This window comes from Hemicordylus capensis, chromosome 4 (assembly GCF_027244095.1).
Source record: "Hemicordylus capensis ecotype Gifberg chromosome 4, rHemCap1.1.pri, whole genome shotgun sequence".
Taxonomy (NCBI): Eukaryota; Metazoa; Chordata; class Lepidosauria; order Squamata; family Cordylidae; genus Hemicordylus; species Hemicordylus capensis.
The window spans coordinates 54,942,271-54,968,291 of record NC_069660.1 but is presented as its reverse complement, the minus strand read 5'-3'; the positions used below and the strand labels follow the sequence as shown (position 1 = coordinate 54,968,291).

The 26,021-nt window shown below is 47.4% G+C and overlaps 1 protein-coding gene across 11 annotated transcripts in view; it reads left to right on the top strand.

Moving 5' to 3' along the window:
* The window catches only part of SYCP1 (synaptonemal complex protein 1), a 142,022-nt gene that overhangs the window by 55,743 nt on the left and 60,258 nt on the right, over positions 1-26,021 (top strand). For all 11 annotated transcript variants that reach the window (XR_008307234.1, XM_053250414.1, XM_053250412.1 and 8 more), the window contains 2 exons: positions 8,508-8,692; positions 9,659-9,726. Coding sequence is in view for 10 of the 11 variants with exons in the window: in XM_053250414.1 (XP_053106389.1) it covers positions 8,508-8,692; positions 9,659-9,726 (253 nt within the window). In the remaining variant the exon portion in view is untranslated. The remainder of the gene's footprint in view (positions 1-8,507; positions 8,693-9,658; positions 9,727-26,021) is intronic.

Below are 26,021 nucleotides of genomic sequence, written 5' to 3'. Positions count from 1 at the left end.
TCATCAACGCAACAAGCCCTATGCTCAAAGTCAAAGAGGGCAGAAACAGAACAAAGACCAAACAAAACAGTCTCTTTGATGGGCAGGTCCATCCACTTCTACTGCACTCGATAGCACAAGCTTCAGTACCCAAGACCCAAAACACCGGTCTTGTGTGTGCTGGCATATCCATCAAGCTGGCAAGTCATGCTCAAGCATAGCACAATATAACATCAGATCAGTGGGTCTTGAAAACTATAAGGTCTGGTTATGTGATAGAGTTCAAGACTTTGCCACCTTTTCAAGGAGTGAAGTTCACCAGACCAACACAGGTACTGTTGGACGAGGTACAAGTATTATTGGAGAAACAAACTATCGTGCAAGTAGAGTAGGTAGACAGGATGAGGGGATTTTATTCCCGTTGTTTTCAGATCCTCAAGAAGGATGGGGGTGTACAAGCGGTTATGGACCTAAGGGACCTGAACTGTTATGTAGACACCAGGAAGTTCAGGATGATTACCCTGCAAGGAATTCTACACCTCCTGGTCTGGGAGGAATGGGTGTCAACCCTGGGCTTGAAGGACGCGTACTTCCATGTCGGGATACGCGAGAACCACTGAAAATACCTGCAGTTAACTGTAGGAGATACAGTGTACCAGTATGCGGTTTTGCCATTCGGGCTATCCACAGCGCCACAGGTGTTCACCAAAGTGATGGTAATAGCATTCTTAAGAAGGGATAGTAGTTTATTCCTATTTGGATGACTGGCTTCTGGTCAACGACAGAAAAGAAGAGTTACTTTCGCAGATCTGGTTTGTGCTCCATCTCCTGGAAGATTTGGGCATCAAGGTGAACTTGCAGAAGTCCAGGTTGCAATCCCAAGGACGGGTGAGCTACATAGGTGCAGAACTAGATATGCAGGAGAAGAGAGCTTACCTGCCGGAGGTCAGGTATACAAAAATCAAGGAGATTGTCCATCTGTTCCAAAGGGAGCCAAGACAACCGGTGGTGTCGGTGCAGAGGCTATTGGGGCTCATGGCGTCTTGCAATGCAACAGTAAGCAACACTTGTTTGCATATGTGGACGCTTCAGTTGTGGTACCTCAGCAACTTCCGCCCAAATCGCGACAGTCAGCAAAAGATACTTACGCTATCACTTCCAGTGTTGAAATTCTTGGACTGGTGGACAGTACATGTCAACTTACAAACGGGGGTGCCATTCCAACCACTCACCCCCGTGTGTGCCCTGATGACGGATGCCTCCCTGTGTGGCTGGGGTACGCATTGTCAGCACCATCAACTACAGGGGCGGTGGACCATGCACCAGCAACTGAGACACATAAATTATCTTGAACTCCTTGCTGTGTTTTTAGCACTATCGGTGTTTCAACTGCTGTTACAAGGGCGGGTGGTGCAGATACACCTGGACAACACCACGGCAATAGCGTACCTGAACAAGCAATGGGGGACAGTGTCAAGTTCTCTATGCCTACTGAGCCAACACATCTGGTCCTGGTGCATAGCTTGGGCCATAACCTTGACTGCTTTGCATATAAAGGGGACAGACAATGTGCAAGCAGATGGCTTCAGCCGGACACTATTGGACAATCAACACCACGAATGGGAGTTGAGCGTGGACTACCTGAGAGTAGTGTTCAGCAATCGGGGTTGGCCAAAAGTAGATCTGTTTGCGACTGCTGCAAACAAAAAATGTCAGAAATATTGCTCACGTGCAGGTCTTGGCAGGAATTCTCTGGGAGATACATTCCAGATCAGATGGACCAGGGTCCTGTTCTACCTATTTCCACCACAGCCACTGATAATGCAGGTAGTCTCGCAAATGCTACAGGATGCCATGAAGGGCATCTTGATAACGCCATGGTGGCCCAGACAACAGTGGTTCCCAGCGGTGCTTCGACTGTCAGGAGGCATTTATCACAAATTTCCAAATCACCCGGACTTGTTAACACAGAGCCGCAGAGCGATTCATCACCCCCAGCAGGAAACTGTGAAGCTAACTGTGTGGCGCATAGGTTATTAAGAAAGATACTACTGAATAATAGGAAGCAGTCCACACGACTAAATTATAGCAGCAAATGGAGACAGTTTAAAGTTTATGCCAAACGCCATTATTTCTTTCCAAGTTGGGCTATGGTCAGACAAGTGCTGCTATATATGACAACTCTAAAAATGGCAGGCCTGGCAAATGCATCTTTGAAATTACATTTGGCAGCTATCTCTTCGGAACACAGAGGATGGGAGGGATCTACAGTATTTTCCCATCCAGAATGCAAAAAATTTATCAAGGGTCTAAACAATTTGTTCCCACCGTTACGGAAGCCACAACAGCAATGGGATTTGACACTAGTGCTGCAAGCTTTGCTACAGCAGCCGTTCGAGCCTATGGCCACAGCTTCTCTGCGACTACGGACTTTGAAGACTGTCTTTTTAATTGCTATCACTACAGCGAGAAGAGTTAGTGAGCTTGCAGCCCTATGGGCGGATCGCCCGTTCACACAAATATTTCCACACAAGGTTCTAATGCGCTTAGATCCGCAATTTCAACCAAAGGTGACAACAGACTTTCATATCAATGCGGATATAGTGCTGCCAACCTTCTTTCAGTGGCCGGAATCACAGCTGGAAAAGTCCATGCACTCTCTGGATGTCCGGCGAGCGCTTCTATACTACTTAGATACTACTTAGAGCTTGCAGCCCTATGGGCGGATCGCCCGTTCACACAAATATTTCCACACACGGTTCTAATGCGCTTAGATCCGCAATTTCAACCAAAGGTGACAACAGACTTTCATATCAATGCGGATATAGTGCTGCCAACCTTCTTTCAGCGGCTGGAATCACAGCTGGAAAAGTCCATGCACTCTCTGGCTGTCTGGCGAGCGCTTCTATACTACTTAGATGGTACAAGACACATGTGCACAATGCAGAGACTATTTGTGCTGTATAAGGGAAAATCTAAGGGACGTCCTGCTTCCGGGCAAAGACTATCCCAATGGATCGTCCAGGCAATAAAGTTAGCATATACTGAACAAGGAGAACACCGCCAGGGACCATTACGGCGCATGCCACTAGGGCGTATGCATCCTTGGCTGCAAACCTCGCGGGAGTTTCAGTGGTGTAGATCTGCAAGACAGCAACCTGGTCTTCAAGCCAGCCATTCATACAACATTACGCGATTGATTTGAGACAAACAAAGGAAAGAGAGTTTGGGCGCGGAGTTCTAAAACAGGTCCTGCCATGAATAAGCTTGAAAACCACTACCCTGGGTAGTAGGTGGCTAATCACCCAATATTATGAATGCAACGGATCATGATCCAGATAAACAGGTTGCTTACCTGTAACAGATGATCTGGAGGTGATCCGTTGTATTCATAAAACCTGCCCGAACCTCCCCGCAATATCAAAGGCAGGACAGGAACTCATAAACAATGTGTGATCGCCAAAGGAGTCAACCAGAAACTGAGTAAGATGCACCCCAACTGCCAGGGATAGCAGGAACACGGTCATGTGCGTGGCAGTTGGAGGCGGCGAGAGCAGCTAGTTCATCGGTCCATGAGGTCCCTGTGCAGGCGCAGAACCCAATATTATGAATACAACGGATCACCTCCAGCTCATCTGTTACAGGTAAGCAACCTGTTTTAAGTGAGCCAATGTGACCATTGTTAACAGAGGTGCACCTAGGCAATTTTGTAGCTTGGACCTAAACGCCTTTGGAGCCATCTCTCGTTAACCCCACTGCTGCCACAAAATAAGCTGCAATGCACTATTTCTTACACCAGAACATGTTTAGTGAAAGCTGGAAACTTTTTGGTTTTTTAGAACAAAATCTGAAGATACTTCCCACTGACCTGCACATACCATATTTTGCATTGAGAGTTCTGGCAAATTAGCTGAATGCACTATTTTTTTATATCAGAACATGCTCAGGGAAAGCTGGAAACGTTTTTGCTTTTTTAGAAAAAAATTCTGGAGAAGATACCATTGACCTGCACATACCATATTTTGCATTAACAGCAACAACAAATATTTATAATCTGGATCGTGATCCATTGCATCCATAATGAATGGGTTCTGCGCCTGCACAGGGACCTCGCGGGTAGACATGCTAGCTCCTCGAGACACTCACTCTGCCTTGCACATGCTCCGTGCTTTCATTGTAAATGGCAGTTGGGGGCATCATTTCCTCAGTTTCCGTTTGACCGCCAACACATCAATACCTTGGTATTTGCTCCTGGAGTTGACTGAAATGAGAGAGAGAAAACTGCTTTACTTTAACAGATTTTGACCTTGGAACTTCTACAAACATTCTTTGGCTTATCAGATTTCTAACAAGAAGAATAAAAATGGACTTTTTTTAAAAAGGGGGAGAATCATGGATACAGCAAGTACCTCAGGTTTACAGTGGGAAGTGCAGTGTACTAATATGCTGTCTTACCCTTCGGACTGTCAGTGGCCCCGCGTGTTTTCACAAAGGTCATGGCTTCAGTAGTAGCTTATTTGCGAACACAGGGGATAGTGATCTAACCATTTCTGGAGGATTGGCTTCTGGTGAGTGGCAGCAAAGAAGAGTTACATTTGCAGATCCACTTGTAACAGGATCTAGGGATCAATATCAACTGGAAAAAGTTGAGACTAGAGCCACAGAGGCATCTAAGTTTCATCAGGGTGATTCTAGACATGGAAACAAAGAATGCATACTTATCTGTAGAGCGCTATCTGCAGATCAAAAACCAAATTCAGTAGTTCACACACCGCCCAATACAATCTGTGGAAAACATACAGCATTTAATGGGTCTAATGGCGTCTTGCAACGTCACTGTTCAATACACACAACTACATATGAGACCATTACAGAGATGGTATCTGAGGAGTTTTTACCCCAATGTGGACAGCCAGAAGATGCAGATGACGATTCCACATACAGTGCTGCACTCCCTGCATTGGTGGACTTTAGAAGAAAATCTTTTGGGGGGAGTTCCGTTTGAACCAATAACACCAACTCAGTGGGTGAAAATGGATGCCTCTCTAACAGGTTGGGAAGCACATTGTGGAGAGCATCAGATCCAAGGAAGATCGTCCAACTCAAGCCCAGCAACATATAAATTACTTGGAGTTGCTGCCAGTGTTTCTGGCCCTAAAGGCATTCAAACCTATGCTCAGAAACACAATAATGCAAGTGCAGTTGGACAACACAACAGCGATTGCATATCTCAACAAACAGGGAGGCACAGTGTCCAGCTCGCTGTGTATCCTGAGCAATCAGATATGGGAGTGGTGCATTGCTCGTGCAATATATCCAGTAGTCATACACATAAGAGGTGTGGACAATATATTAGCAGTCAACCTCAGTTGAACGTATCATCATGACCAATGCCATGAGTAGGAAATCAAGGACACTTGTCTCCAGAGAGTTTTCAACTTGTGGGGACATCCAACAGTAGACTTGTTTGTGACTGCTGCCAACAAAAGTGTCAGAAATACTGTTCATGTGCAGGAAAGGCAATAAATCACTGGTTGATGCGTTCAAACACAGGTGGAACAAAGGTCTTCTGTTTCTTATCCCACCTCAACCAATAATCAATTGAGCTCTGGCACAAATTCTAAAGGGACAACACAACTTGTATACTGATGACACCATGGTGGCCAAGACAACCATGGTTTGCACCACTGCTCAGTCTTTCAAAAGGGACTTACCACAGGTTTCCACTTTGCCCGGACCTTCTTGTATGAGAGAATGGAAGGGTGCAGCATCCAGATGTGAAGACTCTACAGATGACTGCATAGAAAAACGGATTTTGAAAAAGATATTGCTAAATAATAGGCAGCTGTCTACAAGATACAACTATCGCAGCAAATGGAAAAGTTTCACAGCCCATGCTCGAAAAGATGGTTACCGCCCAAAACAGGCCAATGTGAAACAGTTGCTCCTATATATGACCTTTTTGAAATTGAGTGAATTTATACATTGATAAATGTATCCATAAAGGTCCATTTAGCTGCCATTTCATCTAACACAAAGGGTGGGATGGCACAACTGTGTTCTCTCATCCGGAGAATAAGAGATTTTTGAAGGGGCTCTACCTATAAATAATAATAATAATAAGAGAATAAGAGATTTTTATAGGTATCCTATCCACCTATAAAAAAGCCTATAGAGCAGTGTAATTTGCCTTTAGTCTTGTCATCATTGACAGAAGCCCCCTTTGAACCAATGGAGTATTCAAGTCTGAGGTTGGTCACACTCAAAACTGCATTCCTAATAACAATCACCACGGCAAAGCGTGTGAGTGAGCTAACAGCTTTAAGGATGGACAAACCACACACTCAGTTCTACCCTCATAAAGTGGTCATACGACTGGATCTGGACTTCTGCACTAAGGTTGTTTCTAAGTTCCATCTTAATCAGGAAATTATCCGACCAACATTTCCCCAAAAACCAGAAATGGCATTAGAAAAGGCGCTGCATTCTCTGGATGTCCACCGAGCCCTCCTGTATTATTTAAAGAAAACAAAAGCAGTGAGAAAGATGAAAAGGCTATTTGTGACGTGCAAGGAGAAAAACAAGGGCCAAGAGAAAAAAGCTTAGCACATTGGTTAGTAGAGTTGATTGTGCATGCTTACAAATAGCAGGGGATAAATCCACACACAATACGGGCACATTCAAGTAGGGCATATGCTGTCTCAGTGGCACATTTGTCAGGCATGCTGATGGCACATATCTGTGCAGCGGCAACATGGTCCTCGCAACAACCATTTATAAAATATTATGCCATTGACCTGCAATTGGCAAAGCAAGCAAGGTTTGGGAGAAGCATGTTGAAGAGGGTGTTGCTATAAGCTTCGGGTCTACTGTCACCCATCACCATGAAAGAAACTGGCAAATCACCCATTCATTATGAATACAGTGGATCACAATCCTGTAACTCTTGATCTGGTAGTGATCCATTGTATTCATAAAACCCTCCCAGACCTTCCCCGCTACAGTATTTTTTTTTTAAAAAAAACACCTTACCAGTAACAGGACAGATTGTCAGGAACAGGCAGTCTGCAAGAAACTGAGGAAATGGCGCCCCCAACTGCCGTTTATAACGAAAGCACAGAGTACGTGTGAGGCAGAGTGGGCGTCTTGAGCAGCTAGTTAGTCTACCTGTGAGGTCCCTGTGCAGGCACAGAGCTCATTCATTATGAATATAACAGATCACTACCAGATCAAGAGTTACAGGTGAGCAACCTGTTTTACAGCTTTTCAACAAAAGTTCCCAAAGCGGTTTATACAGAGAAATAATACATAAATAAGATGGCTCCTTGTCTCCAAAGGGCTCACAAGAAAAAGAAACTTAAGACAGTCACCAGCAACAGTTACTAGAAGTACTCTACTGGGGGTAGATAGGGCCAGTAACTCTCCCCCTGCTAAATAAAGAGTATCACCATGTTAAAAAAGTGCCTCTTTGCCCAGTTAGCAGGGGTTAACTGGGGTTAAGAGTCCTAACACTTGAATCTTGGCTGAATACACACCTTCTTGATCATTCACCATAAACCCACAAGTGTGGGCAAGAGTTCATTTGTTTAAAAAAACAACCCCAAAACCAGAACCCAATGGGTTTTTGACGATTCACAAACCAACTGGACATATAGTGCACTTGCTTCACAGTTCTCACTCAGATCTTCTGGACTGCAAACCAGCTTGAGCAAAGGGCATTTATTTAAAAATATTGTTTGTTTATTTGGATGTTAACAGCTCCACTCTCACTAGGAGTGAAGTACTCTGTGGACAGAGATAACTCTTTCTGCCAGCTTTACTGCAGTAGGGGAAAATTGGTTAAAAACCAATAGATAGACCAATCCATTTCTAATTAAATATTCAGAGCCCTCCCAACCTGCCCTACATCTGTGCCCGATATCAAAGCCCTATCACAAGCCTTTCCATAAATATTCAAAGGTGGGGGGGTGGATAATCATTAAAAGGAAATCACAAACCTCCATTACTTTGTCTGAGGAGGAGTCTGATTTCCAAGGCAGGCACAGTTTCAGCACACAAGGGCAGGATACGACGGGCAAGGCAAGGCAAGGTGTGTGCACAGGCCAGAGGAGGCTACCACGCTGTCTCCTTTCTTCTCAGCTGCCTGCAGCCTGTCTGGAGAGCTTCAGGAGGCCTCCGGCAGAAAAGCCTCCAGAAGCCCCACCCACCCGCCAAACAGCTGATGGTCAGGTGTGGGTGAGCACAGGAAGGCTGCTGCTGGGAGGAGATCGGGCTGAAGCAGCCCTTGTCCCTTGCAGTCATGCTCGGGCCCGCTGGTGGGCGGACAGCAGTGCAGCATACAAATTAGGATTTGGAGTCCTGAGGAGGCATGGTAAGGCTCCAGGGGGCACAGGACACCAGTGCACCGTTGTATAATAGTAGTTTAATATTAATTTGAATGGCAATAACTTGTCACAACAGGTATGTTGAATAATTCTAATATTAATCTTTATTCTTAATAATCTTATTTATTAATCTATTCTGCTTAGAGTTCTTGTAAGAGTTTAGAAAATGAGTTGCAAACTGCAGTGAAAACATTGATTCAGGTCACTGAACAAAAAGAAATGACTGTAGAAGAACTTAAAGAAACCAGGGTACTGCATGCATCAGTTATTGTTGAATTCCAAACTACTGTTTCTAATTTGAAAGAGTTGCTGGAGAAAGAAGAAATAAGGTAAAAATGGCAAATAAGAAAAGATAGCACTAAAAGTGATGGTGATGAGTCAGTTTTGATAAATGGACTAGAATACTGCTGCTCATTACAAGCTTAGTTATGACCCAGTCCAACTCTGTGCAGTTTCCCTCTTTTAGAAAATTGTAATCTTCGTTATTATTCATCCATCCTTTACAAAGAATGAGAGGACAAGTCCCTGCCTTAAAGGGCTTACAATTTAAAAACTGATACAAGCAGAAGTAGGGGAGGAAAAGGGAGGCAGGGATAAGCTGGTACTTAGGTTTAGTTACAGTAGGGTACAAGGACAGGGTGGTAGCTGCCCATATGGGTGGGACAGGTGGGCAAAAAATGAGCTGTAGACATGATTCATTCCTACTCTCACTTTCTGCCCCTGCTGCGATGTGAATCCCAGGTGCACAGACTGGTTATTTACCCAGGTTGGAGAACTGGGTGAATAACCAGCCCATGAACCTGAGGTTAATGTCATGGTGTGGGAGGCAAGGGAGAGTAAGGCAGCAGGGCAGGGATAGGAACATAGGAACAAGCCACAACTGTAACTTATTTTCCACCATCCCTAGCTCATCTGTATGGGCTGCTACTGGGACCGGGGTTTCATGGGAAAAGGAAATATGTAATTATGCCACTCAGCTGATTCCTGAGAAGAAATTAATCCATTCCCCACCATTCCCGCTACTGAATAGCTGATAGATATATCTGCACTGCAGCCTGACAGCTGAATCGAGGAGCAGAAGCATTTATATTTGGAAATGTCCACTAAATGGTGGAAATGTGTATGGAAACATGGCTATACATATCCATCATTTAGTGGACATTTCCAAATAGAGAAAATATATCTCTTCATAGCTGGGCAAATATATTTCCCTCCAAGCTCATTGACTAGTTGATTTTAGCAACTTTGATATTTATTACTAGTTATACACTGTACATATTCATTTTTTTCAACAGACAGAAGGAACTCAGAGATGAGTCAGATGTATTAATTTTGAAACTCCAAAAGAAATCAACTGAATTAGGTATGTTGTGCACAAAGGAACTAAGAATCTGCTTTTTAAGAACTAATTCTAATTTACAAGTAGCAATGTTAATATGGTGATCTAGTGGTGAACATTGTCATTTATTTAGGCCAAAAGGTATCCAACTACTTGTCTATAGGCAGGTGCTGGTCCTTACATTGCTTCCTGGTAGTGCTGTCCAACAGAGCAGCACAGCCTTATTAATTTAGGTAGAAAACTCCAAATTCCCTTCCACCAATAGCAAACATGGTACTTTCTTTCCAGGGAGACCAAGCAAGTCTACCTTTCTTTCCTCATTAGGAATAGCTCTGTGGTAGCTGCAGGCACATCCCCCCATGGTGACTCAGAACTTAATCTGGAGAAACCAGATTAGATATTTAGAGTGATCTGTATGGTATTCATAATCCTGGATTCTGCGCCTGCACAGGACTGCACAAGGTAGAATTCTCAAGCTCCTTGTGACGCTCTGACCTCATTGCGCGCCCAGTGCGACCATTTACTTGGCGGTTAGAGCACCAACTCCCTCAGTTCCTTTCTGACCACCTTAGCGTTTGCCTCATCAGACTCCGCTCGTCAGATTCGTTCTGTAAGACAGCATTTTATTGTTACTTTCTGACTGTTTTTAGACTATTCTCTGCCTACTTATTTGGATTTGTTGTGGTTTTTTAGACTGATTTTAGTGCTTTGACTTTGGCTTGCTTTTACAGACCACTCTTTTGCTAATTGATTTGGTTTTGCTTTTCAGTGCTAATGGCCCCTTTTGGTTAGATCCAGAAAGTTTTTGGATTACTCTTAACTCATGGGTGGGGGCGGGGGACACATTTTAAAAGTGCACTAAGTGTGGCGCAGTATTACCATCAACTGACAGCCATGATTTGTGCTTAATTTGTTTGGGAGAGGATCAAAACACAAAGTCTTGCAAGATTTCTGTTTCCTTCTCCTGACAGACTCAAAAGACCAGGGCCCATCAGCTTTGAGCCACCTTGTATAAGCAGGCTCTATGTCCTGCTACACTGATGCCTAAATCACCGCAATCGGCATTTTTGATGTCTATGTTGGAACTGCTGCCTTCAGGTCAGCCTAAGCCTTCGACATTGGGTGCTGCCTAAAGGTCAGAGGTGCATGTGTTTAAGTGCCCCACAGCAGTCTCTGCGTCTTTTGTTCCTGCCTCCAATAAGGGACATAAGAAGAAGAGAGCCTCCGAGAGGGATTCCCATCATTCCCCACTGGCAAAGAAGCAGTGGCCTCACACCAAAGAGTCCTCGAAGTCAGGGCATCGAATGCTTTTGTCAGCGTCTGCTCGGCCAGTGACGGAAAAAACATTGTCATTGATGTCAACACTAGTGTCTGCTCAGGATTATGATGATCCTTTCTCAGGTGGGGATTTCGGATTTACTTCTGAGTAGGAGGTTGAACCGATGGTTACTGAATATCCTTCTGATCCATCTCCAGATGATACTGTGCCTAATCAACCATCTACATCACCAATGAACTAAAATCTTACCATGTTCATGTGTCAGAGATAGCAGAGGCTTTGAGCTTGCAAGTTCAGAAACAGATCACAGAAATCCCTGATCCTATTTATAATTTTATTTCCTCTGCATGGAAATCACAGTGACATTACCTCTGTTGCCTGTTATTACCAAGGCTCAGTCAGCATGGGACATGGAAAGAAAATGGATACCCCTAAACGGATGGGGGGGGGAGTTTAAATGCTGTTCAAAGTGCAAGGCAAAGTTGCCCTCTCAAGATGGCCACAACTTATGCCGAATGTGTTTGGAAGAGACCCATAACACCTCAGCGTGTAAAGTTTGCCAGTCCTTTTCAAAATAAACATGACACAATCGAGAGCTCTGTTTAAGAGCAGCGATCTATGATGAAGTCCTGATTTCCCCCAATCCGTCAAAGGAGGGAATGGACCCTTCTCCTAGGAAGGATGGCTCGAGGTCTGAGGCTTCGACACAGTCTAAATCCTCATTGCCAACTTTCAAAACTCTGAAGGCCTCAAAAAGGCAAGGAGATAAAATGGCGGATGCCTCAGGGCACGCCAAGAAGAGACATAAAACATCAACATCAAGATTGACTCCATCACCAACATCGGCTCAGGGTGTTGTTTTCGTGTCGGTGTCCAGACCACCCACGCCAACTACGTTGATGCCGAGCTCTGTGCTGGCAAAACAAAATATACCGATGCTGACTTCGACATAGAGGGAGCACCCATTGACATCGAGGGGAATGGCACGCTCAACCTTTGACATTGATAGGAAGGTCCTCAGCGTTGACACAGGCGTCGATATCGAGAGACAGCGGAACAACATCAACTTTGACACACTTGATATCGACGCCGAGACCACAGAGCCCTTCAATACCGAGGGGGATCGACATCAAGGGCATGTTCTCTGTCACCAGCAGCAACTCCAATAAGATCATCCTCGACACCGAAAGACAAGGAGCTGGCTTAAAGCTTAAACACTCCTGTGAGTCTAACTTCAGTGGCACCTCGATTCTGAGCTCCACTAACTTTTGAGATCAAGGAGGATGACTCTGCAGGAATTGAAGGGACAGCTCTGGACCCAAGCACTGCTCAGTCTCTTTTGACAATGCTCGACTCTAACAACACTATGCCATCTATTTTAAAGGGTTTCCCCATTCAGATGATGGGGAGGCTTTGACTTTACCAACAGAACTGATTTCTGGACATCCTAATCGACAAATGCCCCTGGCCTTAACTGCGGCACAACTATCTACTGCGTCCCCATGGCACATTTGCGGATTCTGCCATGCTGGGCCAAGCCTCCCCAGGTTTGGCGTATAACTATGAGGAAGACAGGGCTTGGCGGCCAAGAGGATTAAATGTCAGCATTCCTCAGGCTAGTCTGTACACCTTGCCAATATATACTTTGGCTGGAGGAGATGCACCTCATGTAGTGCCAGCCAAGGTGGTGAAGACAGTAGCAGCATCAATACAGACTGTCACGCCCTCGATCTCTGACAGCGAGGAGGAAGGGGAAGCTGTCAACTTCCCAGCCGAGTCAGGAGTGTCTGAGGGGCAGAGCCCGGCTGTCAGCGTTCATGAAACGGCTGTGGTAGATCCAACTAATGATTTAGAGCAGGCACAACAACCTGAGTCAGCAGAAAGTGTGAGAGACCAATCGGCAGAAGAACTAGGCAATGAAACACTGACACCACAACAACGCAGGCGCACTAAACGCAGAACGCAATTAGAATCTATTAGAAGAAGCAAACGCCTCTTGCTGAAGGCTGATAAGCCGTGAATTATTGCCAGCTGGGAGCTATTGGCTTCCACTATAAATCCTGTCACCAGCCGTCTACTCCTTGCTGAAAAACAACGTACGTCATTCAGTCAACAGCGTTCAGCCAAGCCATGAACTTCCCTGGCATTTGGCCAGACCTTGACAGTTTGTTTTTCATCCACATTCGCAGTGGGAGATTTAGATATGGCAGAGCAACTTGAGAGCAAGGTAGACCTACTCACCGCTGCCGTCACAGCCCTGCAGGCGCAGATAGGCAACCAAGGACAAACTGGCAGACGTAAGTGTCCAGTAGCCATGCCTGATAAATTCAATGGGTCTCCTGAAAAATTCCAGACCTTTCTGGCACAATGTGAACTGTTTATGCTCCTTCGAGCCGAGGATTTCCCCAGTGAAAGGCACAGGGTGGGGTTTGTGCTCAGCCTCCTGACTGGAACAGCTGCCAGGTGGGCTACTCCTTTCCTATGCCAGGGGGCACCTCTCTTGCAGAACTATGCAGCATTCGTAGCTGAGTTTAGGGCTGCCTTTGCAGACCTCTTAAAACCAGAGACAGCTAACCGAGAGATTCGTCGTCTGACCCAGGGGAAGGATTCTGTAACAACTTATGCTACAGCTTTTCGGCTGCTGAGTCAAGACCTGGCCTGGAATGAGGCAGCCCTGATGGACCAGTTCCAGGAGGGACTATCAGATGAGGTCTTGGATGAACTTGCAAGGGTGGAATGCCCCCCTACTCTGAAAGGCCTGATTGAACTTTGTACCCGTATTGATGGCCGCTTGGAGAGCCGCCGGCATAACCGCCGTGCTACAGGGGTACGGAGGGAAGTTCGGCAGCTACCCCGTGGTGTTCCCTCTGACTCCCTGACGCTGACGGAACCGCCGGTGGAAGAACCCATGCAACTAGGCGGGGCCCGGCCCCGCTTGACTACAGAAGAAAAGAACCGCCGCAGACGGGCTGGCTTGTGCCTCTACTGTGGACAGGCTGGTCATTACGCAGCAGCTTGCCCTGCAAAGCGGTCCCGCTCCGTGGCTGCGGGAAACGACCAAGCCCGGACCTAGTAGGACGAGAAAAAGGACTTCTGAGATCCCCTCTTTCCACACTCCAAGTTCCAGTCACCCTCAGTACTCCAGGGAGACGGCCAGTCCAAGCCATGGCCATGATCGACTCGGGAGCCATGAATTGTTTCATCGATCTAGATTTTGCAAATGCACACCAAATACAATGGGAACGCCTTGATGTACCAGTGACTGTAGAAACTATTGATGGTTGGCCACTGGTTATGGGACCCAGCAGACAGAGCCACTCCAGCTGGATATCCAAGGTCACGTTGAGACGCTGCACTTCTTGGGAACCAAGGTGGGGCCTTACCCCATAGTTTTGGGGCTAAGTTGGTTAGTCCTCCATGATCCTGAAATCACGTGGTCTCAAGGAGAGGTGGTCTTTACTTCGGACTATTGTCAGATGCATTGCTGGCCGATTGCTGCCAGGGCAGGGGTGGAGGTTGAACCTCCTGCCCGTATTGCAGAACTTCCTGAGAAGTATCAGGACTTCGCTGATGTCTTTGACAAAAAGGAAGTGGACCAGCTACCCCCACATCGGCCCTATGACTGTGCCATCAACTTAGTACCCGAGGTGCCCTTGCCAGTAGAGCGAATCTACTCCCTCTCTGAACCAGAGTTGGCCGTTCTACAGGAGTTCCTGAAGAAAAAACTACAAAGGGGTTTCATATGACCCTCTTCTTCCCCAGTGGCCGCCCCTGTGTTGTTTGTAAAGAAGAAATGGGGGGAACTGCAGCTCTGCAATGATTATAGGGCTTTGAACAAAATCACCATCCGAAACCAGTACCCACTGCCGCTCATTCCGGAGCTCTTGGAGAGGCTTCAGGGAGCTACTGTCTATACCAAACTGGACTTACGGGGGGCATACAACCTAGTGCACATTCGTGAGGGGGAATGAATGGAAGACAGCTTTCCGAACCCGATATGGACACTTTGAGTACCAGGTAATGCCTTTTGGCTTGTGCAATGCCCCAGCCGTGTTTCAGCATCTGATGAATGACATTTTCCGAGATTACCTTGACCGTTTCCTGATCATTTACTTAGATGACATTCTGGTTTATTCACCAGACCCCCAAACCCATTATAACCATGTCCGGGCAGTGTTACAACGGCTACGAGAGTATCGACTCTACGCCAAACTTGAGAAATGTGCCTTCGATCTCCCTGTGGTGGACTTCCTGGGACATCGGGTCTCACACAGGGGGATCGAGATGGATCCAGTGAAGGTCGAGGCTGTGGTGTCATGGCAACCTCCTCGAAATGTGAAAGACGTACAATGCTTCCTGGGCTTTGCTAATTACTATCGGAAGTTCATACCCGGTTTTGCCCATCTTACTGCTCCTATCACGGATCTGCTCAAGAAAAAGACAATGTTCCATTGGGGACCTGAGGTGCAAAGAGCTTTCAGCCAGTTGAAACACCTTTTTGTTTCCGAACCAATTTTACAGCATCCTGACCCATGCACCCCCTTTGTCGTAGAGACAGACGCGTCCAGTGTAGCCATCGGGGCAGTTCTCTTGCAACCCCGTCTCCCCGTGGGTACTCTACTACTGTGTGCGTACTTCTCCAGAAAACTGAACTCCTCAGAAAAGAACTACACCATTTGGGACAAAGAACTGCTGGCAATCAAGGCAGCATTTGAATTCTGGAGGCATTTGCTAGAGGGAGCACAACATCCCGTGGAGGTGAGAACCGATCACCGTAACCTAGAATACCTACAGACTGCCCGTAAACTGAATCAGCAACAAATTCGCTGGTCCCAGTTCTTTGCCCACTTCTATTTCAAAGTGACGTACATTCCTAGCATCCACAATAAGCAAGCGGACGCTCTCTCCCGGAAACCAGAATATGCCCTAGAACCCGTAACGGAACAGAAAGCCACTGTTATACGAACCGAGAATTTCGCTGCAACAAACCAGAGTCCCATGACCAGGGACGTACTGCAAGCTCAACAAACACAGGACCCCTTCGTGCAAAACCGTATCCGAGAGTTGAAGCCAGACCGAACGATTCATCAGACTTTTCACTCCAACATGGTCTATTGTATTATCGGGATCGATTGTATATACCAACAGAAGACCTCCAAGCTCAGGTCCTGAAACAATGTCATGACAGCCGCCCAGCAGGTCATTTCGGCCTCTACAAGACCCTATACCTGGTTGCCCAGGAATTTTGGTGGCCCAAAGTACGCCGAGATGTGGAGAATTATGTACGTACGTGCCCCATGTGTCGGCGAGCTAAGGATCAGCATGGGAAACCCACAGGACTACTCCACCCCCTGCCGACCCCTAGCGGCCCATGGAAAATGATCTCCCTAGATTTCATTGTTGATTTGCCAACCTCTCAAGTCCACAGCACCATTTTGGTGGTTGTGGATCTGTTGTCAAAAATGGCTCATTTTATCCCATGTTCAGGAACCCCCTCAGCCCAAGAGACAGCCAAACTGATCATCCAGCAGATCGTCCGGTTCCACGGCTTACCTGAAGAGATAATCTCCGACCGCAGACCCCAATTCATCGCCCATTTCTGGCAGGTTCTGTTCCGTCTCCTTGACGTGCGAGTACACCTCTCCTCAGCGTACCATCCGCAATCTGATGGTCAGACCGAACGGACAAATGCCACACTGGAACAGTACCTAAGGTGCTATGTGAATTACCAACAAACGGATTGGGTGGACTTGTTACCTCTTGCAGAATTTGCCTACAATAATACCCCACATGCATCCACCCGACAGACGCCCTTCTATGCGAACTACGGGTACCATTCCCGCTACTTCCCAAACACCTGCACTTCGGTCTCCTCCGTCCCTGCAGTTGACCAGTTCCTTGAGGAACTTCAGGCCGTACAAGACATCCTAAAAGAACAATTGGATCGCACAAAGAATGCATACAAACATGCTGCAGACGCCAAAAGACAAGCAGGTCCAGTCCTGAAAGTGGGGGATCGGGTCTGGCTATCAACCCAACACTCCAAGACACGGAGACCATGCAAAAAACTGGATGCCCGCTTCATGGGGCCTTACCCGATCGTCGCCCAAATCAACCCGGTCTATTGCCTTCGCCTACCCCCCGGCCTGCGCATTCACCCGGTCTTCCATCGGTCCTTGTTAGTCCCAGCGGGCCCTACCCATCCCTGGCATGGGCAGGAAGTACCTCCACCTCCGGTGCTGGTGGACGGTGAAGAGGAATTCGAAGTCAGAGAGATCTTGGACTCGTGGGTGCAGCGTGGACACCTACAATACCTGATCGACTGGTCAGGGTACGGGCCCAAAGAACGTTCATGGGAAAATGCCAGTGATGTTCATGCACCTGAGCTCATGCGCCAGTTTCACTGGTCCCATCCCGCCAAACCCAGACCCCCGGTCCCGGAGGGGGAGCACCCTGGGGAGGGGTGTAGTGTCACGCCCTCGATCTCTGACAGCGAGGAGGAAGGGGAAGCTGTCAACTTCCCAGCCGAGTCAGGAGTGTCTGAGGGGCAGAGCCCGGCTGTCAGCGTTCATGAAACGGCTGTGGTAGATCCAACTAATGATTTAGAGCAGGCACAACAACCTGAGTCAGCAGAAAGCGTGAGAGACCAATTGGCAGAAGAACTAGGCAATGAAACACTGACACCACAACAACGCAGGCGCACTAAACGCAGAACACAATTAGAATCTATTAGAAGGAGCAAACGCCTCTTGCTGAATAGCAATAGCAATAGCACTTACATTTATATACCGCTTTTATAGCCAGAGCTCTCTAAGCGGTTTACAATGATTTAGCATATTGCCCCCAACATTCTGGGTACTCATTTTACCGACCTTGGAAGGATGGAAGGCTGAGTCAACCTTGAGCCCCTGGTCAGGATCGAACTTGGAACCTTCTGGTTACAGGGCGGCAGTTTTACCACTGTGCCACCAGGGGCTCATGGTGGCGCAGTGAATTAGGCTGATAAGCCGTGAATTATTGCCAGCTGGGAGCTATCGGCTTCCACTATAAATCCTGTCACCAGCTGTCTACTCCTTGCTGAAAAACAACGTACGTCATTCAGTCAACAGCGTTCAGCCAAGCCGTGAACTTCCCTGGCATTTGGCCAGACCTTGACACAGACACAACTACTGCTTACTAAACACACACAAACTAGAGAAAAACAAGTGATGTCAACAGCAGTCCAAACAGATGAGTCTTCTTTGCCCAGACCATCACCATCTCTGGATAGAGTTCCTCCTCCACAGTCTTCCTCGATGCCATCAGAGAGAAGTCATCATGAATCTTGGGATTTTAAATCTGACACTGAATCAGCTAGCCCAGATCCTTCACCAGATGTGGCAACACCTTCTCATTTGTCCCCCACAGAAGAATTGCAGGTGTATCACTCTCAGCTTAAAGAAATGGCTGCAGTGTTGGGTTTAAATTCGAAGTCACAGCTCGCCACAATTGACAACCCAGTTTATAACTTCATGGCAAGATCTTTAACAGCACAACCAGTGGTCTTGCCACTTTTGCCAATTATTTCAAAGGCTGTGCAATGCACTTGGGAGGTTCTGCATACTTCCACTCCAACCTCCAAAAGATTGGATGGTCTCTATAGGGTACAGGAACTAGACAATATTTACCTAATAAAACATCCTGTACCCAACTCTCTGGTTATAGACTACACAACTTCCTCAAGATCCGGTAGACGCCACACGACACCTACAGATAAAGAAGGGAGGAAGTTAGACATATTAGGAAGGAAAGTGTATTCAGTGGCATGCCTTTCAGTCAAAATAGCCAATTATTCAGCACGCATGGCTAAATGCAATTACTGCCTATGGGAAAATTTGAAACAAGACCTAGTCACATTTTCTCCAGAGGAATTTAAGGCCCGTTTTAAAAAAAACACTGCAAAAAGCAGGTGAATTAACATGTCAGCAGCTTAGTACCATGAAACACCTAGCGGAATCTGAGTCCAGGGCCATGAGTCTATCTATTACCCTACGACACCATGCTTGGTTGCAATCTGCTGCTTTACAGATGGACATGAAAGAAAAGATAGAGGCATTACCATTTGATGGTAAAGGCCTGTTCTCAGAGCAGACAGATGCGACTATGGAGAAGCTAAAAAAAAATTCTAAATTTACAGCAAAGACTTTTACCTCTGCCTCTACATCGGCTGCTTATGTGTCTAAATCAAAACCTTACAACTGCCTGTGGTCCAACTATAGGCTACATGACAACAGAGATTGCAGGACTACATATCAGCCTTTTACCAAGCGGCATTACCTGCAAAAGAACAAAAACAATCATTGCCAATGTAACAAACAAGGAGAGCCCCCAAAACAGTGCCTTTGAGGCCAACAGCACATCACACTCTCTAACATTGAGGGACAACAACGAAGGGCAATATATGGCAGCCAACAACATCTGTCAGATTCCATTAGTCAACAACAACATCAGATTGGCAAGCCATGCCCAAGCATGGTGCTACATAACATCAGACCGTTGGGTGTTGAAAATTGTCACATCAGGCTACACGATAGAGTTCAAGGCTCACCCAACTTTCAGAGGGCTGCACTTCACCAATGTTCCTGCCCTTCGAAAAGACGTGCAAGAGCTGCTACATAAGAAAACAATTGTCCGGGTGCGATGGGCACAGAGGCAGGAAGGGTTCTATTCTCGCTGCTTTCAAATCCCCAAAAGGGATGGGGGAATTCGACCAATAATGGACCTGAGACATCTGAACAAATACTCCCATGTGAAAAAGTATTGGATGACAACGTTGAAAGACATCCTGCCACTTCTACATCTGGAGCAGTGGCTTGAAACGTTAGACCTAAGAGATGCTTATTTCCACATAGGGATCAGGCCACCATACCAGAAGTTTTTGAGATTCACAGTGGGGACTTCAATTTACCAATATCAAGTTCTACCATTCGGCCTCTGCACTGCCCCAGGTGTATTCACCAAGTGCATGGCAGTAGTGATGGCACATCTATGAACAAAGGGTCTAAAAATATACCCGTACTTGGACGACTGGCTCTTGACTTCAAGAGACAAAGAAGAGTTACTTTCTCAGATACAATACTTGTTGGGCCTTCTCCAGGACCTTGGGATAGAGGTCAACTGGAAAAAATCTCATCTAAACCACCATATCCTACATAGGGGCTGTACTGGATACCCAGAAAGGAAGGGCATTCTTGCCACAAGAGAGATACCAAGCCAATATGGAACTAGTGCATCAGTTTCAGGCCAATCCAATCCAGCGGGCAAGGCGGGTTCAACTCCTACTAGGCCTTATGGCCTCCTGCAAGACAACTCTGTGATATACTCACCTGAAAATGAGAAAGCTACAATTATGGTTCATATCCACCTTCCACCTGAACGTAGACAGCCCCCAAAAGAGGCTGACCTTTTGACCACAAATAAACAGGTTGCTTACCTGTAACAGATGAACTGGTAGTGGTTCCATCATTCATAAGTAGTGGGTTCTGCGCCTGCACAGATCAGCTTCGAGAAGAATTTGTTAGCTCCTCGCAACGCCAACCACCTACTGCACGTGACTGCAGTACCCTCTAGCGACGGTTAGGCATCTCAACGTTCAGTTTCTTATATGGCCGACATAGCAGCCAGGTCTGGTTGGCAAAGTATCCTGTGCAAAATGTCAAAGTACAGTGGCTTGCCAGCGGAGATGGATGGGCGGCTGTTATGAATGATGGAACCACTACCAGATCATCTGTTACAGGTAAGCAACCTGTTTATCTGGATAGTGGTTCCTTCATTCATAAGTAGTGGGTGAATTGCGAGCTACCCAAAAGGTGGTGGGTAAATACTGCAAGCCACTGCAAAACCCTTTTAAGGACGGCCCATCCAAAATCTGCCACCCTTGCAGTATGCAGATCCACAGCGTAGTGCTTTATAAATGTCTGGTGAGACAACCACGTCGCTGCTGTGCAGATATCCGTGAATCGAATGCCTGATAGATGTGCTGCAGACGTGGCGTAAGCTCTAGTGGAGTGTGCCCTGATGGCAGCCGGTGAGCTGACCCTTTGTTGGTCGTACACCATCTTTATCAGCTCTACCAACCAGAACGACAACTTCTGGCGAGTTGGAGAATACCCCTTATATTTGCCTTGCAAGCCAACAAATAACTGAGGTGTTTTGCGAATATCCTTATTGGCCCTCAAATAGTAGAGCAGCGCCCTACGAACATCCAATGAATTCATTGCCTGCTCAAGAGCGGTTGATGGGTCCCTGAAAAAGGTAGGCAGCACAATTTCAGTATTCAGGTGAAAATCCGAAACTATCTTAGGGCGGAAATCTGCACCTAAATGCATGATGACCTGTTCTGGATAGAACTTTGTATAAGGTTCATCTATGCGGAGCGCACGCAGCTCACTCACACGCCTTGCTGAGGTGACAGCCACCAAGAAGAGTGTCTTTAGGGTCAAAAGCTTCAATGATGCTCTTGCCCAAGGGTTCAAATGGCGTCTCCGTCAATGACGAAAGCACCAGAGAGAGACTCCACTTCTCAGCTGGCAACCTAACTGGCGGTACAGATTATCGATGCCCCTCAAAAAGTCCTTACACCTTGGATGAGTGAAGACTGTCTTTCCGTCCCACCCATCATGGTGAGCCAATATAGCAGCCATATGAACCTTTATTGAGACATTCACCAGGCCGCTTTGCTTCAGGCTGGTCAGGTAAAGAAGAACAGCTTTGAGGCTTGCCTCTCTGGGGACAAATCCCCTAGATGCGGCATGTACTTTAAATCTACGCCATTTAGCTCAATAGCTGCGCCTCGTGGACAGCTTCCGCGTGTTAAGGAGAATCTTCCTTAGCAGCCGATCCTCCACACAGTGAGGTTCAGCACGGATAAGTTGTGGTGAACTACCCTTCCTTGGTCTTGAGTAAGCAGATCTGTCCACTGTGGTAGGCGCCTGTATCTGCCTTGGGACAGTCTGAGTAGCTGCGTGTACCAAGGCTGTCTTGGCCACCATGGTGCAACCACTATTGCCTGAGTCTCGTCCTGTAGAAGCTTGGCCACCACTCTGTGGAGCAGCAGAATCGGGGGATAAGCGTAAAACAGCTGATGGCTCCATTGTAACTGAAACGCATCCCCCCTGGTGCCTGGGCCGACTCCCATCTGAGAGCAAAAGTGATTGCACTTGCTGTTCTTGGATGTCACAAACAGATCTACTTTTGGTCTGCCCCATGCTTAAAATAACTGCTCCAGTATCACAGGATTCAGCTCCCACTCATGCTGATCCAGCACAAGCTCTCTGCTCAATGAGTCCACTAAAACGTTCATGGTGCCCTTGATGTGAATGGCAATGGGGTAAATCCTGCGTGCAATGCACCAATTCCACAGTTGTAAACTGAGGCCGCATAACGATCTGGACACTGGCCCACCCTGCTTGTTGACATACGCAATGGCTGTCGTATTGTCCATCTGCAGCTGGACGGTGTGTCCCCTGAGCTCGTCCTGGAAGGCCACCAGGGCCTTGTACGCAGCCAAGAGCTCCAGGAAGTTGTTATGAAGTACCTTCTCCTTCTGTTACCACAGCCCTTGCACCCTGTGATGTAGCAGGTGGGCTCCCCAGCCCTGCAGCGAAGCATTGGACGTCACTGTGGCCGAAGGTCTTAGCGCCTTGAACTGTACATCATTGAGCATGTTCGATTCTTTGGTCCACCACGACAATGAGTCCAACACTGCCCTCGGAAGCGTCACATGCTTGGATTGTGGTTCTAGCCTTGGTCTGAAAGCCTTTAGAAACCAAAGCTGGAGTTTGCACATACGCAGCTTTGCATACAGCATGGTGGTGGTGCAGGACGCCATCAGACCGAGTAATACCTACACAGTTCTTGCCTTTTGCAACGGTCACGCCTGGCACAAGAGGCTGAGTGCCCTCAGGCGTGCAAACCGTTCCAGCAGTAGAAACGCTCTCTGAACCGACATATCCAACAGTGCACCGATATATTGTAGGGGTCTTGCTGGCTGAAGGAAGGATTTCTCCCAGTTGATTCTCACGCCCAGATTGTCCAACAAAGCCGTCACCAAAAGCACATCCGCTTGCAGTTGTTCCCATGTCCTGGCCGTCAGCAGCCAGTCGTCCAGATACGGATATATGGACAGCCCCTTTGTTCTGAGATAGGCTATAATTACTGCCACACATTTCGTGAACACCCGAGGGGCAGTGACGAGGCCGAAGGGCAGCACATTGTATTGATATATCTCGTTCCCCATGGTGAAACGGAGATATTTGTGATGGTTCTCCTGGATGCCTATATGAAAGTACGCATTCTTCAAGTCGAGCGTTGCAATCCAATTCTCCCCATGGTTCAGACCCCGGAGATCCATAATTGGTCTTATGCCTCCATCGCGCTTGGGAACTTGAAAATAACGGGAATAAAATCCCGACTGGCTGAGAGCCCACTGGACTGGCGATATTGCCTCCTTCATCAAAAGCTTTTCCACCTCCTCCTTCAAGACTAGGGTTTCCGGAGTGAACTTCACACCCAGAAACGGAGGAAACTCCTGGAACTCCAGAGCATAGCCCATCGTAACTATGCGTAAGACCCACTGGTCCGATGTTATGTGGTGCCATGCTTGGGCATGGCTTGCCAGTTTAATGGTTGCTCTGGCACAGTTCAAGGAGATGGTCTTCCGTGTTGTGTTGTTGGTCATCAAGCTTTGAAGAGGCAAGTCACAAGTTGGTAGTGGGCTCACATGCTGATCAAAGCTGCTGCTTTGATTGTGGTGCTCTCTTATTTTGGTTAGGTTGATTAGGCCAATTTTTTTGATAGTAAGGCCGCTTGAAGTTGCTCCCATAACGTTGGTAGGGTCGCCTGAAGTGTCGCTTATCTGTCTGCTGATAAGTGTTCTGGCGCCTTTGGTACTGGTTGTACTGGTTATATGGGCGGTAGCTATTGTTAAACCACTGGTTGGTGAAGGTTCACATGGTGACCTGTGACTTTTTCCATTGTTCCATGTTTTCGTCGGTCTTGTCCGAAAACAAGCCCGCTCCATCAAACGGAAGAGTCTCAATACGATCACGCATATCCTGTTGGAGACCTGTAGCTCGCAGCCAAGCATGCCTCCTCAGAATTATAGAAGACGTCAATGTGCGGGATTCAGATTCAGCTAAATGCTTAGCACTAGCCAATTGCTGGCCGGTACCCGCTGTAGACCTTGCAAAGATGGATTCAAATTTCTTCACAAATTCGCTTGGTTCCAACTTGTCACGTTGATCGAACAACGCCTCCCAGAGGGAATGCGTATACCTAGCTTGACAGGCCACATAGTTGGCAATCTTGATTGACAAGCACACCATTGAATACGTTCATCTCCCCAGGACGTCCAAATTTCTGCCCTCCTTGTCTGCTGGTGTGGTGTGTCTCCTGCCACCCTTAGAAGTTGTAGTGCAGTCCACCACCAAAGAGTTGGGAGTAGGGTGATGTACCAGATAAGCATTCTCCTCCTCTTGGACACAATACAGGGCCTCCAAGCGTTTTGAGGTGGGTGCTGAGGTCTGGAGTACCTCCCACACTGACTTTGCCACTCTGGTGATATGAGGCAGCATAGGCAGGTAGACTGGTTTCAACCCAGAGGCCGCTCGCATCATATTATAAACTGGGTCCTTGAGGTCAGTGGTCTTTTCCTTCAATGACAGACCTAAAACCTGTGCCATCTCAGCCACCTGTTGATGGTATCCCTTCATCTCCTCATTTGGTGACGTCGAAGGGACAGTCGTGACATCAGGATCAGGTAAAGCAGGTGCCTCGGAATCGTCCGGATCCGGAGTAGTTGAATCAGAGTCATAGTCATCATCTGCATCATGGTCTTCATAATCCTCATCATCTTTATTTGGAGGTGAGTTACCCACCACAATATATACATGGGTACGTTTGGGCTGCATTGCCTCCGGAGGCGGTGCAGGAATGATAGGCTGGGGTCGTGGCACATTCGCCTGCAGAGTGTCACGCCCTCGATCTCAGACAGTGAGGAGGAAGGGGAAGCTGTCAACTTTCCAGGCGATGCAGGAGTGTCTGAGGGGCAGAGCCCGGCTGTCAGTGTTCATGAAACAGCTGTGGCTAATGATTCAGAGCAGGCACAACAACCTGAGGCAGCAGAAATCGTAAAGGACCAATCCGAAGAGGAGCTATGCAACCAACTCCCGCTGACTCCACAACAGCGGCGTCTTACGAGACGCAGGGCTCAATTGGAGACTATTGGGAGAAGCAAACGCCTCTTGCAGAGGGCTGATAAGCCTTGAATTCCTGCCAGCTGGGAGCTCTCGGCTTGCACTATAAATCACATCACCAGCCTTCTACTCACTGCTGAAAAGCAATATTCGTCAACCTCCGTGTCGACAGCATGCAGCCAAGTCCGGTCAAGACGAACTTCCCGAGCCGTATCCAGTTTCAGCAGCTCCATTTTGTCTCGTGATCTTCCCTGGCAGTTGGCCAGACCCTGACACAGAGAAACAGACCGCTGTCGTGGTAACAGAGCTGAAGCCTGAACCACTATTTCCGTGCACCGCACTGATGTAAAAGCTGTCTGGACAGCCGTCTCCTTCCTGACCCTGTGGGCCTGTTCCCTCTCTCGCAGCCACTCTTGAAACAAAGTGTAGTCTCCGCTTGACAGCCGTACCGAGTTATTCCAATCAGCACTGGGTAAGAGTCCTGTGTCCAGCGTCCCTTTAGCCGAAAAGGAAGGTGTCTTGGGTAGTGGAGTCTCAGGTCTCGGCCTAGAGAGGTAGTCAATCTCATGAAAGCCTGTAAAGGTTCCCGTGGAGAGTGTACTTTCTTCAGAAAGCAGCATTCGGTTTAGGCGCCTAGTCCCTGGATCCTCCATGTCAACCGGTGTCGTCAGGGAAGGTTCAAGGATAATTTCTTCCACCAAAACAGGATCCAAAGGTGCAACACCATCCTCGATGCCGAGATCAATATTGGGGTCAGCGTCGAGCTCCGTATCTACAATGACGGTGACCGTCGAATTCAACACGGT